Genomic DNA, 19,054 nt, shown 5'->3' with positions numbered 1-19,054 from the left:
TAAAATGGTCAAAGTGTTCTGCAATCTTGCGGTAAACATATAGAATGGTCAAAGTTTTCTGCAATCTTGCGGCAAACATATAGAATGGTCAAAGTTTTCTGCAATCTTGCGGCAAACATATAGAATGGTCAAAATTTTCTGCAATCTTGCGGCAAACATATAGAATGGTCAAAGTTTTCTGCAATCTTGCGGCAAACATTCTCTTAAATTTATCTGAACTTTCTTGCAATCTTACAGCAAACATTGATGTTTCTGCAAACTTGCTGCAAGTTTGCAGCAAAAAGGTTCAATGTTTGCAGCAAGTCTGCTGCAAATTTGGGCAAACAATTCAGTTCAATAAGAGAGCTCGACTTTCAAATGTCTGGGTTTGAGCGTTCCTGATGAAGGTAAATTCTCGAAAAGACAAACTGTTAGGATGGTCTGGATGGATTTTACAGAATATATAATTATAGGTTTACACTACAGACAAAATTGGAGAAAAACAGGCCCAAAAAATTAAGAATAGATAACAATGGAGTACTAAAATTTTACTGAGAAAAAATAATAAGGTTAAAAGTATTTAAAAAAAAAGAAGAACAAAGAAAAATAACATACAATAACACTGAGTGGCGGATCCAGAACTTTTCATAAAAAGGGGGGGGGGGGCTACAGGTCATGCTTCAGTGATTCCCATTATAATCAACAAAGTCCCCCCGGATCCGCCTATGAATAATGAACATTACTTAACTTTTAAAAGCAATTCAACAACCATTGATAAAAAAAAGAACAATACCCAAACGAATGAACGTTTTACGTTTTTGACAGCGGCGGCATTGATCGCGACTGCGGACTGACTGTGTGGACTGGTTGTAAATAAACTCATCATAGATACCAAGATAAGAATATGCATCATGTCTACGTCTGACGCGCGTTTCGTCTAAAAAAAAAGACTCACAGGATACTCGAATTAAAACACTCGGTTCAAAAGTCCAAATAAAGTTCGAAATTTCGGAGCATTGAGGATCGATAAACAAAATTTGACAACTGTCATCCATTAACAAAACAAACACATGTGAAATAGTTTAAGCTATACAAAGGACAGATAACATACAATCCAGAGAACCACATCGTTGACGTGTAAAAATACGTCCGTCGTAGTCTTGTTTTGGTTAGAATTTAAGAATTTGGCTTTCAGCTGCTTTAAACTTTAACACACTGGCATGAACATCAGATAAGGTAATGTTTATAATAACTGAATGACTTAAAAGAGGTATGCTCTTATTTTAAATCACCATTTCCTTTTAAATAACTTCACTTAAACCATTATTGTTTTTATTTCGAACCCGACAGCTTGATACAACAAATAACCAACACATGGACACAATGAAAAGTACCATAGATATTATGGAAAGCCAACGTGGTCAAAATTCTTACTTCGTAACTTGTCAATTTGTAACTTGTAACTGTGTGATTTGTCAATTTGTATATTCTAATGCAACAACATTTGTAACGTTCATTTTGATTGGATAACGTCATTTATTTACATGGCATCAATTGACAATTGATGCAATGGGACATACGCGCAAGCGCAGACGGCATATGACAGATTTTAAATACATGTTTTAACGTTGTTTTCTGTCAGTTTCATTAGAATGGAGATAACAATATTGTATTTTAAGCTCCTACGGCATCAATTGGGGATTTGATGGTTGCAAATACCCGTTTACTGTCTCCGCTAACGCGTCGCCAGTAAACTTAATTTGCGACCATCAAATCCCCAATTGATGCCGTCGGAGCTTAAAATACAATACAGTTATCTCCTAATTGCTGTTTTGTAACTTGTCGATTTGTTAAATGTCGATTTGTATATTGTCTATTTGTATGTTGATGTTTTGTAACTTGTCGATTCGTTAATTGTCAATTTGTATATTGCTGTTTTGTAACTTGTTGATTTGTTAAATGTCGATTTGTATATTGTCTATTTGTATATTAATGTTTTGTAACTTGTCGATTCGTAAATTGTCAATTTGTATATTGCTGTTTTGTAACTTGTTGATTTGTTAAATGTCGATTTGTATATTTTCTATTTGTATATTAATGTTTTGTAACTTTTCGATTCGTAAATTGTCAATTTGTATATTGATGTTTTGTAACTTGTCGATTCGTTAAATGTCAATGTGTGAAATGTCATCGTTGTATTATGCTAACGATCATTATGACGACAGATGGCGCTCGGTTTCTTCTGCGGTGTATAAGCCTCCTGTAAGTAGGAGCACCGGCATATAGAATATATACCAATGTAAGTTAAATCAATTATGTATGAATATAAAAATTTCGTAAAAGAATGCAATTCTCTAACTGTGTTTTAATACAAGAAGCAAATAGACGAACTATCTTTATTTGACTTCTGAGTAATGAAGATAAAAGATGTCACAGTTTATTATATCATATTTGAACTTTGAAAAGAAAAACTGATTTTTTTTTTAAATGAGTTACTTAATTAATGTGTACTATATATTAAAACTGTATTGAATATGCACTATTTTGTAATAAAATCTAAAGGAACCAGACAACTAAACGAGGACCTAAATTGGACTACCAATATTTCCAAAAATGCAACGTAGTCAAGAAGTAAAAATTAACACTAGGATTCCTGATAAGAAAGTTTTTCAGTGCTATAAAGCCAGACAATTAAAAAAAAGCTCGTCCAAAAAAGGACAATCAATTGCTGCCAAGTGCCCGATTGAACAATTATCAGTCAAGAAACGTATTGAAAAAAATTGCATATCAAGAACTTCAAAAAGTGTTTTGAGATCTCAACGAGCAAAATACCACAATATTCCAACTTATTTTTCGTAAAAACAGTATTCGAGTGGAACCACCTTGAAGAAACTGTAGTGCGCAAACTGCGAGCATTGACAGTCGTTCAGAAACTGCTCTCGTGCATCGTCAATCTATCGTCTGTCTATCGTTGAATTAAAGCCGTTTTTCTTTTTTTATTCACAACGTTTTCCTACAGAAACAGAATCAAATCTAGAATGATCATGGTACTAGATCGAAATATATTTGGAGGTTTTCCCTCTGGATAGTTTGTTAATGACCATGATCGTAAAACTATGAAACTGTTTATTTTTTACTACATGCGTCACCTACTTAAAATTGACAATGGAAATGGGAAATATGTCAAAGGGACAACAACCCGACCTGGGATCATGGTTGACTGCTGGACAGAAGAGCCAGGCGGAATACAGCATGGTTTGTCAATTGAGTTAGGATTATATTGTTACGAATTAATTGCAAATGATTTTTTATTTTACATGACATACACATTTAAAATCTTTTAGCTTTATTGATTAACATCGTGAATCATTTCGGTTAATTAACGATCCGATCAACAAAATATAAGATTTTGGTAAGGTTGCCGGGTATATAATAAGGAGGTGTGTCACCGGGTGGGGATCATATCGGGAATACTAGGCGTTAATAAGCAGCTGTTGCGATCAAGGGACTCGTGAATATTTTGATCTTTTTGGTTGTAAATTTTTATAGAACGGGAATCTGGTAACGGCAATTTTTAAGCTTCTTGACCAGAAAAAAATCAGTAGGCATGTGTATCAATATATATATATATGTCAGCCCTTTCCCCTCCTGTCAGAATAAAATGAACCGATAATAGCATTTTAGGATTAATAGATACGTTTATTACTAGAACCTGGGTTTTTCCAGTAATGATGTAGCCTTTTATAGCCGACTATTTGGTATTAATATGTTTTCTCATTGTTTAAGGCCGTATGTTGCCTATACTTGCTTACATCGACTTTATTTGAACTTCGCATTGGTGGATAGTTGTCTCATTGTCAATCATACGGTTTATTACCACATCTCCTTATTGTATTTACCTGAATAATCCAGTCGTTATATTCCACGGACCAACGACTATTTCAAGTACCTCGCAATTAGGAGAGATCGATTACGTCGAGGGAGTTGACTAGTCGGGATGTATTTTTATAGTTTCCGTTCTCGAACGAAAGTTCACGTTAGTAAATAAAATAAAACTGGGGTCCTGTAAACATTCAATTTTTGTTTTGCTTTCTTTTAGACGCATTTGCTGTAATTGATTAATTAGTATTACTTAGGTATATATATTCCATATGGAGGTGCTTCTACTTTCAGGAGGCTTATACACCGAAGAAGAAACCGAGCGCCATCTGTCGTCATAATGATCGTTAGCATAATACAACGATGACATTTCACACATTGACTAATCACGCATTGACATTTAACGAATCGACAAGTTACAAAACATCAATATACAAATTGACAATTTACGGATCGACAAGTTTCAAAAACATCAATACACAAATTGACAATTTACAAATCGGCAATTTTGAGTATGTATACAAGTTGACAATTTACAAATCGACATTTAACGAATTGACAAGTTACAAAACAGCAATATACAAATTGACAAATCACACAGTTACAAGTTACAAATTGACAAGTTACGAAGTAAGAATTTTGACCCCGTTGGCTTTCCATAAGATATAGGAAGATGTGGTGTGAGTGCCAATGAGACAACTCTCCATCCAAATAACAATTTAAAAATTAAACCATTATAGGTTAAAGTACGGCCTTCAACACGGAGCCTTGGCTCACACCGAACAACAAGCTATAAAGGGCCCCAAAATTACTAGTGTAAAACCATTCAAACGGGAAAACCAACGGTCTAATCTATATAAACAAAACGAGAAACACGTATATATTACATAAACAAACGACAACTACTGTACATCAGATTCCTGACTTAGGACAGGTGCAAACATTTGCAGCGGGATTAAACGTTTTAATGGGCCCAAACCTTCTCCCTTTTTCTGAAACAATAGCATAACATCACAACATATAAAAACATACGATAAAATATCAATTAGCAGACTCAACTCAATCAAAAAACGTATGATTACACAAAGAACGAATAAATTTGATCTGCGATATCTGAATACAAATGCACAGTTAATTAAATATTAGAGACAAACAGTCATGACCAAAAGGCTATCAAATAAATTCAAACACACTGAGAAATATTTAACCAATCAATGTTCACTTTAGAAAAAAACGGTTTTTTATAATCTTGAAGTTTATACAAATGTTGTAAGAATAAGTGAAAAATTGAAGATATTACAATTAATCAAAGCTGATATACAGCCAAGATCCATATAAATAAAAAATGACAAAAAAGCATTATAAACAGTATCAACAGGTCGAATTAACAAGAAAATACGATTTGAGAGTACTCGCAGTTACTGACAGCTAGTTAAAAGCCAAAACCAATTAATAGTAAAAAATCATGCATCAGAGACTAAAATCGACTAAAACACATCACAGGGATTTAGTATTTTAACGTCATTAATAGTCAAAGAAGACATGACTTGTGCAATGCCAAAAATAAATGTATCGACAGGTAGTAGTATAGTGAAGAGCGACTTCTATAGAAATAAAAGTTAACGTGGCTGTGTCCCCTATACATCTCGCCTCAAAAGATAATGAAATTTAGTTATGTTTTAATTTGCTAATGACAAAATCAATATTAGTGCCAATGTGAACTATATTCAGAGATCTAATTACAATATTGGTACGATAACCCTTACTTATAAGTTTGTTCAAAGGTTCGATGAGTTTACAAGGATCACATAGTGATTTCCTCGCTTTAAGTACAATATTACCATAAAATTTAGGATGAGAAATACCATTTTTAATAAGCTTTCTACAGGTATAGCCAAATTTACTAATCAAATCTTTGTATCTATGAAAGAATTTAGTAAAAGTTTTAAGTAATTTATGGTATCGAAATCCCTGACACAACAATTTACCAGTGATGCATTGATTACGTTCGTTAAAATCTATGACATCAGAACACACACGGGCATAACATGTTTAAGGTCCATCACAAGGAATTGACAAATATGGCCGTGTTTATTATAATTTATATAAAAAAAAAGATGATTGCCGACATACCTGTGCACCTAGAAAAGATAAAATGGTTGACAGGAACTTAGTAAACATTGTAAACTGCACACCAGTAGACTCTTTCAAATCTTTAATTCCAAAGCATCAAATAAACTCAACTATAACATCAAACTTAATCATGTTAATATCACACATCATTTTTTGTTTTTCCTAATTTTTTTTAATTTGGATATATAAATAAATCAATCTATGTCTTGTTGTAAGTTTTCTCCTGTGATATAATTTTCATTTTGTAGAAGGCGGTCACTATATGTACGTAGCATGGGTAGGGGGGCCTACATTTTATGATTCTGAGAAAATTTGACGACATTTGACTTTTATTTGGTTCCCACAAAAAGTGCCAAAACAAAAACTTAGTTGGGAAAAATGTATCAAATGTTGACCAAATGTTATAATTTTAGTGAATTGCTTATTAAATTTTATTATTGATTCGAAGGATATATTCGCAATTTGCAATACAGTAAACTTTCAGATTATTTTTGAATTTATACAGCAGTACTAGTAGACTGAGTTGTTTGCTCTGATCTTATGCTGTCCCGTATTAGGGAAGGGCTGGGCTCCTGTAAACCGTTTACCCCGCCACATTATATATGTGCCTGTCCCAAGTGAGAATGGTTATCGTTTACTGCTGTATAGTGACATCTGGTGGATAAATTGTTCTCATTGGTCATGTCAATCATATTGCACCTCCTCCATCGGTTATTGCTTTTTTTGCTGCCAATCGAGCAACCCGGAAATTACAAAAAAAACTTTGTACTGGCTTGAAAATACGGTTGTTTAATTCAAATTTCATGAATTTTGTGTTGTTAATTTTCGAAATCATCTTTTGACATGTTTAATATTGAACATTTAAGTACCACTTAATCCGGGTGTTTTTATTTGAACGTAGCACAAGGTCATGTTAACTCAGACTTTTATGAAGTTTTTACACAGAATCCATTGGATATGTGCTGATTGCCGGGTTTCAGTCTGGGAATCTTGATTTATACATTTATTGCAATTAGCTATGGTACATATATAAACGTATAAGTAACTGCTAGTTCTCGGTCCTGTTTCTTTCTTTCTTTTTCTTTTTGTTTTTTTTTTTTATTGAGCTGTGTCAATCTGATGAGTAAAAGCCTTTTCCAATCGATTTTTATAGTTTCGTTATTAAGTTGTGCTATTATACCACTGTCCCTGGTTAGAAGGAATGTACAGCAATCGCAGTTTTTTTTATCATGCCAAACTTTATCGCTTGTGCTGTTCCAAAGCCTGTAGCCTAAACTTCAGAAGTTGATTTCCGTGGCTGTCTGTAATATTCGTTTTTTCATAGATTGTTTTGTATACATCAGACCGTTAGCTTTCTAATTTGAACAGTTTTACATAGGCATATCATGCTCTTTTATAGTTTACGATAGGGTATTGTAGGTTTTTCTTGTTGTTGAAGGCCATATATACACAGGCACTTGTCTCAGAATTTTTTTTTCCTATATACCTTATTATATAAAGACAACAAATGTAGGCATGTTATACACCATTGTATAGATAAATCAATTTAGATTTACGATATAACAAGCTTTAGTGGGGTTGACAGCCTATACAGCGGCGTATAACGGAACTTCGTCACCACCTAACATTTTTCTAAAATGCAAGTTAAGTACCTTGTGTTATAATAAGGTATATAGGGAAAAAAAATTCTGAGACAAGTGCCTGTGCATATATACGATAAATTTTAGTTGCTAAAAAAAATACGTGATTTGGTCTATAGTGGATAAGTGTCTGAACTTGTCTTAATGGCAGCCATACCACACAATCTTATTATTATTTTGTAAAATGTTGGTGAAAAAAAAGCATAAACATAATTTGAAAAAAATCATGAATAATTATCTCTGCGTGGTATCGTGCAACCTTTTCTTTTTTTCTGCTTTCAGAATGACGCATGGCAAAATCGTATTATTGGAATCATAGTTATGTTATTTGGTATAATGAAGTATTTATTCGTTCCATAATTGATATATTGTCTGTGGTAGAAAGACCTTGTTTGGAAGAACAGACAAAGAAAAACAAAATTCAAACGAAAAGAAAGGATCATAATGCCACTGTCAAATAAAACAATATTTTCCTATTGTGCCTGCGTAACTGGATTTTCTCTAATAGCGACAGCTTATTCATTTTACTATATCAAAGTTTTTATGAACCTATATCACATTGAAGAAAAATGGTTTCATGGTGCCCAAATTCTATATCTAATCTGGAATGCTGTGAATGATCCCATGTTTGCTTATATTCAGGACAGTACAAATTTTAAGTTCACAAAGACTAGACGAGGAAGCATAATGTATTCGGGACCATTGTTTGCGATATCGTTTTTGCTGCCATGGATACCGTGGGGAGATAACTCTTTTATCGTTGGAATTCACCTTATTGTGTCGTTATTTATTTGGGATACGCTTTTCACGTTTGTAGGCCTAGCTCAATGCACCTTGTCGACCGAACTGTCTACCAATATATCGGATAGAATAACATTAAATCGATATAAATCCGTTGGTTCTCTCCTTGGTGCCAGCAGTGTCATGGTATTGGAGTATACGTCTGATAGCTTGCATAATTTTAGAGCTTTTCAAGCGACATCTGTCATTCTCACTATATGTAGCTGTACACTATTTTGGTATGCTGGACATAATGCCCATACTGTATATGATGTGAAGCAATTGTCGACGACAGAAAAGGGAGATAATGACGACATTTCTCATAATAAAACAACAAGAGAATCTTACTGGAGGCAAACAATACAGATTTTATCAGATAGAAATTTTATTTCATTTGTAGTTGCAAACTTCTGTCAAGAATTTCATCGAGCTTTTCTTAGTAGCTTCATGGCTATCTTGGGAGATCATTTAATATCTGATCAGGATATATCAAGAAATGGGAGGAAGTTGTTTTATGGTGCCGTCACAATAATGCCACAAGTAAGTTATGTATACAAGACCACTAAAGTTGTCATGATTACAATACTTTCGTGCACAAGCGTCACAACATTGTTTAATTAGGTTCGGGAAGAAGGAAAATTTGTTTTTGACCTCACTTTTCAGCCAAACATTTTGAAAAAGTTGAATACTAAATATCGGTCTGTTAAAAACACCCTTATATTTTGTATGTTGGGAGCACAACAACAACCTTGCTTTTTTATGTCATTATTTGAGTTAATCCGTTTCATTTGTTTGCGATTGATATACAGTGTTCATCATGTTCATTATTGTCCTAATATACTATTCACTGCCATTAATATTTAACTAATGTATGCCACTTCTGGTGGAGTTTTTATTCCCCGCGGGTATCACCAGCCCGATAGTCAGCGCTTCTTTTTTTCTACATCAGGAACAGATTACCTTATCTGTAGGCAAAATTTTTATGAATTTTTGGTCATTAATGCTCTTCAACTCCGTACTTTTTTGGCCTTTTTAGCTTTCTTTTATTCGAGCGTCACTGATAAGTCCTTTATAGACAAAATTTCAATCCTGGTATCCATGATGAGTTACGTATTAGAATACAGATTAATGAGATCAAAAATCCCTCTATTAGACAAAAGCACTAAAGTTTTAATCGACTCCGGAACAATACTATAGTTTTATTAACTGGCTGTTTCTGTATTGGCACTGGTATAGATTCAAGGTTTGCTGTATTGGCCTCGAGACCCGTAGGGTCGAGGGCCAATACAGCTGACCGAGAATCTATACCAGTGCCAATACAGAAACAGCCAGTTCATAACACTTTTATTAAATGATAATAGGACTGAGAATTAAAAACCGGAAGTGAACGTCCCGTATTAGCCCATGGGCCAATACAGCTTTTTTCCGCTTTTTTCTGTATTGGCCCTGTTTTTTCCGTTTCAAAACTTTGAGACAGTACAAAACATTGCACATCATTTAACCTGTTTATTTTATGACTTTAATTTAAAAAATATTATACAAATGTTTTTATGCATAACGATACTTCCAAAGTTAAGTAATGGCGTAAGAAAATTGAAAACCGGAAGCGAACGTCCTGTATTAGCCCTAGGGCTAATACGGCTTTTTTCCCGCTTTTTTCTGTATTGGCCCTGTTTTTTCCGTATTGGCCCTGTTCGAAGAGAAATATTAAATCTTGATTTAAATCGACAGTGGAACGTTTTTCGTATTGCACATGCTGATTTATCCGTATTAGGGCTTATTTGCTCATATCATTTGATAACAAGTTTTAAATTTACTGACAATGTATGATATAATTTCATAAGCACGAATCACAATAGTCATAACATCGCTTTGTTTAGTATGAGATATCAGTGATATCACGTGTGTTCCAAATTTACACATGTGACCTTCTATCGTAATTAATGATAGAAGGTGTATATATACATGTATATATCTTTATTTGGAACGCACATGGATAACTGGTCTCGGTATGATTCACTATAGAACCACACAGATTGCAAGGCACATGGTCCCAAATACGATTCACTGACATGTTGTTGTCCAAGAACCATTTGGATTACCATGATTACAAGGCACATGGTCTCTGGTATGATTCACTATAGAACCACTCAGATTGCAAGGCACATGGTCACAGATATACGATTCACTGACATTGTGTTGTCCAAGAAACATTTGGATTACAAGACACATGGTCTCTGATATGTTTCACTATAGAACCACTCAGATTGCAAGGCACATGGTCACAGATATACGATTCACTGACATTGTGTTGTCCAATAAACATTTGGATTACAAGGCACATGGTCTCTGGTATGATTCACTATAGAACCACTCAGATTGCAAGGCGCATGGTCACAGATATACGATTTACTGACATTTTGTTGTCCAAGAACCATTTGGATTACAGGGCACATGGTCTCGGGTATGATTCACTATAGAACCGCTCAGATTGAAAGGCACATGGTCACAGATATACGATTCACTGACATTGTGTTGTCCAAGAATCATTTGGATTGTATGGTACAGGTCTCATGTATGATTCACGATATAACCACTCAGATTGCAAGACACATGGCCACAAATACGATTCACCAACATTGTTAATTAAAGAACCACTTAGATTACAAGACATATGGACAATCACGTATAGTTTACTGCTCTTTAAAACAAAATATAGTCACTTCTGTAATTTTTTTTTATTTTAGCTACTGGTTATTTTTGGAACTCCAATGATACAGAGATATTCATACTTCAGTGCCATACAGATCAGCCATATTTACAAAGTTGTGGCTGCAATTGTTATGCTATGTATAGGACAGAATCATCCATGGTGCTTACTTACGTTTCTGATGTTAGACAGGTAGGTATCATTATCGTTTGACCTATACTTTATACGTTTTGAAGACAGAAAAGTAATCTCAAACACACCTGACTATTAAAAGGTGTACTGTATTTTTTCCTTTCGATAAAAATTATTGCCCTTTTGGGGATTTTTTCAAAAAGAAAACTGTTGCCGGGTGAGGAGATGCTAATAAATGCGTTTTCCGACGGAATGTATGCTGATGCGTATAAAATATCCACAAGTATTTGCACCTAGCACAATCGACTGTTCTGTGAAAAGTGGACTTTAATTAAACAGTATTTGCCTTATGTTACGAAGTTTGCATGAGTCTCATGTTCGTTGTCCTTGACGTCGATTTCATGGTTCAGTGACTACTTGAAAAAAAAAAAAAAATTTGGAATGTTTATTTCTCTCTTATTTTATGTGTAAAGGATAACTATATTTGGTATGTGTGTAGCATGCAAGGTACTGGTCCTAATGCACGTTAGATAGTTTTCACTTGACCACGACCTCATTTCATGGATTAGTGAACAAGGTTAAGTTTTCGTGGTTAAGTCCATATCTCAGATACTATCAGCAACAGGTCTAGTATATTTTGTGTATGGAAGGGTTATAAGGTTTACATGTCCAACTGGTAGGTGTCATATGACCATGATCTCCTTTTCATGGTTCAGTGGTTATAGGTAAATTTTTGTGTTATGGCCTGTTTTTCTTATACTGTATGCACTAGGTCTGCTATATTTGGTGTATGGAATGATTGAAAGGATTACATGCCCAGCTGGTAGGTGTCATCTGACCTTCATGTTTCAGTGGTCAAAGTTAAGTTTTTGAGGTTTTGGTCTTTTTCCTAATACTACTAGTATTATACAATAGGTCAACAATATTTGGTGTATATGCACATATTTTATGATGTACATGTCAGTTTTGCAGGTCTTATTTAACCGTAACCTCATTTTCTCAGTAAATTGTTCAGTGTTAATTGTGTTTTGTCTGTTCCTAAACTATAAGCAAAATGTAAAATCACAAAAATACTAAACTCCGACGAAAATTCAAAACGGAAAGTTCTTCATCAATTGGCAAAATCAAATGACAAAAAACATCAAACCAATAGACAACAACTGTCATATTCCTTACTTGGTACAAGCATTTTCAAATGTAGAAAATGGTGGATTGAACCTGGTTTTATAGCGATAAACCTCTCACTTGTATAACAATCGCATCAAATTATAGGTCAACTATATTTGTTTTATGGAAGGATTGTAAGCTGTACATGTCTACATGGTATGGTACATCTGACCTTGACATCATTTTCATGGTTCAGTCTTTTTCTTAGAAACTATAAGTAATAGGTCAACGATATTTAGTGTATTGAATGATTGTAAGGTGTACATGTATTTCTCATTTGGTTTCTATGACCTTGACCTCATTTTCTTGGATCATGTTCAGTTTTAACTGTGATAGTTGTAGCTAAGCTTTATAGTTGGGACTATCAAAATAATATATCAATGGTTAGTAAAGAGACGAGACATTTCAGGGTGTGCACTCTTGTTATATCTTTTTGGATTATAGCTTTTTTTTTATTGTAAGTCTTAGATTTTTATTTTTTTTGCATCTAGCATCACATTTATTGTTAAAATGTGCACCAGGTGCATGGAAATTAGTACCGTATTTGTATTTGTATTTAATTCAGATTTAGTTTCGAATACCATGCTGATTATTTATTGAATTTTATATCTGTATTTCAGTTGTTTTGCAAATGCTTCATACTCGTTGCTTTGTCTACCATTGTCTGATATAGCTGATGCCAACATGATGAAATATAACAGAAAGTAAGCTGTTAAGCTAAGTTAATGTATATAGATTTATATTTATATTTGGGGCCTCGGTAGCAGAGTGGTCTAAGTAGTTGAACTACTGTTTCACAAACATGTCTACTCTTAATGATGAAGACTTATGTTACGGGAAATAACTCTTAAAAATCATCGACGTTTTGTCAATCACTTTCATGAATATATATTTTAAGCTTCTATGTAACATACTAGTAGATTCTTTCCAATCTGTTTCAGATAAATGCTTAAAATACACAGATGAACATTGACTTTTACAAACGCATATCTGATTTAAAGAGTTATTTCCCTAAACCAATGTCCCCCTTAAGTTGTGAGTTCGAATCTCACACATGACTTGTGTACTCAGATCCATCTTTATTGACAAGGTTTGTCAGTTTTCCTACCGAACTCAGGTGGTTCTACGCGAGAACTCCGGCTTCCTCCAACAATTAAAACTGATCGCCACGAAATATCACAGTAATGCTGAAAGTCGCGTTGAACATCAATCAATCAATCAATCAATCAAGCAATCAATCATATGTATATACATGAAAATACCCGTATTGAAAGTTGTTATTTGATCGACATGTACAAGACGAGATTTAAAAAAAAAATGTATATACTGAATACATTTATCAAAATAGCAGACAAACAAATTTGCACAGACGGACACATATTGCAAATGTTACGAATTTCCATAAAATAATAATAAGTTTTACATTAAAGTAAAGTAATGGAGCAGTTTATTCAACAGTACAACAGTGTTCGAATTCAGAATATAGAGAAATAGAGATACACATTTGTCACAGTTTCAACGATATCCAAACATACTACTTCTGAATCATTACTTTTTTTAAATCACAATTTAATCATGAATTTTGTTTTTATATTGTTTTGGCAGACATCCAATTTCTTCAATGATATTTGGAACAAATGCCTTGATAGTTAAACCAGCAGTATCTCTCTCTCCAATGTTGGTAGTCGCCATTTTGAATAACCACGGGTTTAACCAACTAAAAGATATTGAAGCAGACGATGTTGATCTTAAGACGTCACGTGAACTGAAACATGCAATGTTTATGTTAATATGTTTTTATCCAATAGTTATTGGTTTGATACAATTTATTTCATGGTCAAAATATTCTGTACGAAAAAGATTGAATCAAATTTTAATTGATTTATAAAAAAAAAAATATGAAAAATTAGATATTCCCGTCTTATCTTCGACTTGTCTTGATGAAGGGGTGTGTTTGAAAGCAGCAACAGTTTCTACAATAATGAATCATCAAATGGCAGAATACATGCAGCAACAATAGACATTGCTACTAAGACACAATTACAATAACGGTCACCGTGCCAATTTAACGGTTAAAAAAACTGCATTTTTTCAATGAATGTCTCTTCAGTGATATTCGATCATAATTGAGGCCAAAAACATTTGAAAGTTAGTTGTACAGAAGTTTGCATAGAGTGAGTAGTAAAGGTAATATGTTTGGTAAGCTTGCTTGTTAGCTGAACCGTGCAGTCATTTTTGGGTTAGGTAAACTAATGACAGTTCTTGTCCATTCGTTTTTGATATGTTTTGTTATTAGATTTTGCCATGTGATTATGGACTTTTAAAATTGATTTTCCACTAAGTTCAGTATTTTTGTGATTTTACTTTCTACCCTTCTTTAAGAGTAGATTAGGCCTACATATAAACAAACTATATATCTGAAGGACTAGACTCCTCCATGAGGAGTGACTTATACCTAATCTAATAATGAATTCACGGTTCAGTTTACAAGCAAGCTAACCAAATATTCCACCGTAACCTTTACCTACGCACTCTATTCAATCTAATGTAAACCTAATACAAACGAAGAAGACATGCATGTGTTATGATGTAAAACGCTACTAATTGTTATTAAAGATATCAGGATTATAATTTATTACGCCAGACGTGCGTTTCGAAATAGTTAGGGACGACATCAAAAGTTCAATGAAGGATACAAAAAAACCTTCATGTATATAGTTTTTTCACTGACCAACCCAACCTAATTCCTCCTCTTAACTTCTTTTGGTGAAAATAACCCTTAGCTTTTTAATTTTACAAAAATTCTTTGGCAATCTAACAAAGATCTGCAATCAACAATACAGTATTAAAGAATGTTTGCTCTTCTGTTTTAAAATAACAAGATTTTGATGACTGTTATAAATTGATACTTTTTAAATAGAAAAAGCAGAAAAAATGAATCGTCCATATCCTTGTTTTTGAGATATATTTAATCGAAAATTTGGCAGGAAATGATTTTCTCTAGACTTTTGATACAATGTCTTTCTCTCTCTCTCTCTCTCTCTCTCTCTCTCTCTCTCTCTCTCTCTCTCTCTCTCTCTCTCTCGATCGATCGATCGAACTCGAAAACTACGGAAAAACAACAAGGACAATAAAAGATGGTTAAAACTAGAGGACTTATTAATCGTCGGCTTAAATCATCTTTCTCACACCAAAAAAGCAACTCAGGCTCGGAATCATCATTAAGCCAATGATTTAGCCGTCATATACATAGGATGATATATTTGTTATGTTTGCATAACTCCAAGAAGGTCACTTCTCTTTTTTCTGAGTACGAAGTAGACAAATTAATAGCGTGGTATTTTCGTGTCCGTTAATCGGTCACCACAAGATTTTCAACAATGATCATTAAAGGCAACAGTAGTATACCGCTGTTCGAAATTCATAAATCGATTGAGAAGAAAACCAATTCGGGCTACAAACTAAAACTGGTTTCCTAAGTAAAAACCTTTTTACTGAATAGTCGGCAATGAAAAGTCTAATAATGATGTAATGTGAAACTTTTCAAAGAGAAAAAAAGAAGATTTAGGACATCTAGCAATTAAAAATCAACAAATATTACGTACCGTAACAAACAACAACAACCACCGGATAGTAGTTTCTTGATAGAGATAGGCGCATAAAATTATTACAATACAGAAAAGTGTAAAAATAAAACATTTAAGTCGTACATTTTTTATTTCTAACTGCAAATAAGACAATTTACCCCATACAAATCGTATCAGAACGGCAATTAATCTGATCATACTTTTTCTTAATTCAACACTACACTCTTGAGGAAAAGAGAGATATTTTAAGTACAAATTGTTTTTATAATAAATATAATTTTACCGTAACAGGTTGGTTGTAACACTATAACATTTTACGTTAAATTCATGAAAGTGCAAAGACTTCCCATATAAATCCTTTAATTTTGATAAAATCCGATAAACGTATTTATCACCTCGTTGACTTAGAAGACATGCTCATTTCGAACCGACTGAGTCTGAAACCTCTCTAATTGATATATGAGGGTCTGGTTGCGCGGTCCTACATTTTTGTACTCTTTATTTTATTGTGAAATTTTCTCTCTTCTTTAATAATCTTGCCTGTAATTATCTATTCTTTATATATAAACATCCCATTATTCTTTGCCTATTTGTTCTGTTCTTTTTTAGCGCCAGCCACTTATCCTGCACATTTTGCCCATTTTATTCTATGAGTAGCAAACCCCAACAAGACACTCACATTGTATATAACAAAGACATTCTGTAAATTTACAGTAGAATCAGCAATTGAGAAAAAAGTAAAATTTCAAAACGGAAAGTCCCTTCAAATAGCAAAATATAAAGCCCAAACACATCAAACGAATAGATGACAACTGTCATATAACTGACTTTGTACAGGCATATGTAATTCTATTAAGACCCAACTTTGATATTTTTTAGGAAGATTTTATCACGTTTGTTTATGCACCAAGAAACTGCAAAAACATAGCCAATAGGTTTTCACTGAACATTTAATAGCAATATATAGATTTGATGGTGCTAACATTTGACATTGATGTATGACTACAAGTTGTTTACATCAATTTTTAAAAGAAGTTAGTGCCGTACTCAAGGTAGAAAATATACCTGTTATGTTGTCAGTGCAGGATTTTTATAATCTATAAAGAAATATTTGGTTTTATGGTTTTTGAATTTTAACTATATGGGTTTTGGTTCGTTCAATTTTCGTAATATTTTATCAAAGTTTGTAATTTGGCCTTATAACCAAAATATAAAAAGTTTAAGAAATTAGAAACATACAATTTACAGGAATATTTTTGTTGGATATATAGCAGTTGACACACACTTAATTTGATCATTGAAAAGCTTAATTTATCATTGCTAATAGTAAGTGATTAAAAAATGCTGCTGATTTTTCGAATGTCAACTCCCTTAGGTGTTCTGTACCCATTATCTCTTGCTTATATCCTCGTTACATGAGAGTTTTACTCAACAATAGTAGGAAAATATCCGAATAATCTTACGGAAAACAGTCATTTGCAGTTTACAAATCAGCTTAATTTATATTGGTCCTCAATGCTCTTCAACTTCGTACTTTATTTGGCCTTTTTAACTTTTTTGGATTCGGTGGTCACTGAGAAGTCTTTTGTAGACGAAACGCACGTCTGCAAAATTTAGTCCTGGTTATCTGTGATAAGTTTATTTTATAAAGTTTAGCATGTTTTTGCATAAATTTCGTGCTGCGGTCATGAATTTACTGACAGTAATGGTACCAGTTTTTTTTGCATTTCTGCTTTATAAACTATTTACAAAATTGATAGTAGCTGGTTAACAGTATTCCAATAATCCGCCGTTGATTTGATATTTTAACATTTGAATACACTCAACAACACTTGATATTTTGATATTTTAATCTTAAATTTAAATCTAAAATAAAATTAACGGTACCAATTTTCTTGCACCAGATGCGCATTTCGACAATACATGTCTCTTCAGTGATGCTCGAGGCCAAAATATTTGAAATCCAAAGCTTATATAAAATATGAGGAGCTATAATCCAAAAGGTCCAAAAAGTATTGCCAAATCCGTGAAAGGAATCAGAGCTTTGCATGAGGGAGATACATTCCTTAATTTATAATAATTTCTAATATTTTGTAACAGCAAATTTTAGGAACACAAAAAATCCGTATTTTTTTTTTTTTTTTTTTTGGGAAAAAGTATGCGATAACCTTATTTTTGAATTTTTTGTTACTTATTGAAAAGTCTCTAGTTTTATCCATGTAATACTAGAAGAAGTATATTGCTGGCTTACGCCTTCTTTTATGTTTTATATTTGTAATAAATGCGGAAAATGGTAGAGAGAGTTATTTCCCCAAAAATTTTACATAAAAAAACAATTTGTTTTCCTGACTTTTGACTTCCGCTATTTACATACTATAATTTTAAAGTTTTTTTTTAGAACACTTGTCATTTTGAATCTTTCGGGGTTTTTTTCTGACTTTTGACTTTCGCTATTTACATACTATAATTTCTAAGTTTTTTTAGAACACTTGTCATTTTGAATCTTTCGGGTTTTTTTTTCTGACTTTTGACTTCCGCTATTTACATACTATAATTTTAAAGTTTTTTTTTAGAACACTTGTCATTTTGAATCTTTCGGGGTTTTTTTTCTGACTTTTGACTTTCGCTATTTACATAATATAATTTCTAAGTTTTTTTAGAACACTTTCATTTTGAATCTTTCGGGTTTTTTTTTCTGACTTTTGACTTCCGCTATTTACATACTATAATTTTAAAGTTTTTTTTTAGAACACTTGTCATTTTGAATCTTTCGGGTTTTTTTTCTGACTTTTGACTTTCGCTATTTACATACTATAATTTCTAAGTTTTTTTAGAACACTTGTCATTTTGAAAATGAGGAGTGAAAATCCTTCAATGAAATTTAGTAAAATATTTCTAAACTAGAAAAAGTTCCGTGTTTTAATATGCCCAGAAGAGATGCTCAGTAAACGACACGATCTGCCTTACAGCTATTGTATAAAAGGTTTGATGAATGAACAAATAAGGAAGAATTGACTATGTTTTCGTTAATCTATTTTTGCAATCAA

General features: G+C 33.0%; 1 protein-coding gene across 2 annotated transcripts; it reads left to right on the top strand.

The window, feature by feature from the left end:
* Positions 1 to 1,155: 1,155 nt before the first annotated feature.
* Positions 1,156 to 15,158, top strand: LOC134692141 (transmembrane protein 180-like). Of its 2 annotated transcripts, none has more exons than XM_063552574.1 (5): positions 1,156 to 1,215; positions 7,914 to 8,951; positions 11,159 to 11,313; positions 13,041 to 13,124; positions 14,026 to 15,157. In XM_063552574.1, the coding sequence occupies exons 2-5, from the start codon at positions 8,076 to 8,078 to the stop codon at positions 14,306 to 14,308; spliced, it is 1,398 nt and encodes a 465-aa protein (XP_063408644.1). In that variant the 5' UTR covers positions 1,156 to 1,215; positions 7,914 to 8,075; the 3' UTR covers positions 14,309 to 15,157. The 2 variants fall into 2 exon arrangements, with proteins under 2 accessions (XP_063408644.1, XP_063408645.1); XM_063552575.1 differs by having other exon boundaries at positions 1,185 to 1,249; positions 14,026 to 15,158.
* The last annotated feature ends 3,896 nt before the right edge of the window (positions 15,159 to 19,054 follow it).

The sequence above is a fragment of the Mytilus trossulus genome, chromosome 12, assembly GCF_036588685.1.
Source record: "Mytilus trossulus isolate FHL-02 chromosome 12, PNRI_Mtr1.1.1.hap1, whole genome shotgun sequence".
Classification (NCBI taxonomy): Eukaryota; Metazoa; Mollusca; class Bivalvia; order Mytilida; family Mytilidae; genus Mytilus; species Mytilus trossulus.
The sequence above is the reverse complement of the archived record's forward strand: the minus strand, read 5'-3'. Positions and strand labels throughout refer to the sequence as shown.

Bases quoted from the DNA above. Each gene is read 5' to 3' on its own strand.
- LOC134692141 (XM_063552575.1), top strand. From the start codon at position 8,076: ATGCCACTGTCAAATAAAACAATATTTTCCTATTGTGCCTGCGTAACT. The intron at 11,314-13,040 runs GTAGGTATCATT...TCTGTATTTCAG, and splicing joins ACGTTTCTGATGTTAGACAG to TTGTTTTGCAAATGCTTCAT. The intron at 13,125-14,025 runs GTAAGCTGTTAA...TTGTTTTGGCAG, and splicing joins ATGATGAAATATAACAGAAA to ACATCCAATTTCTTCAATGA.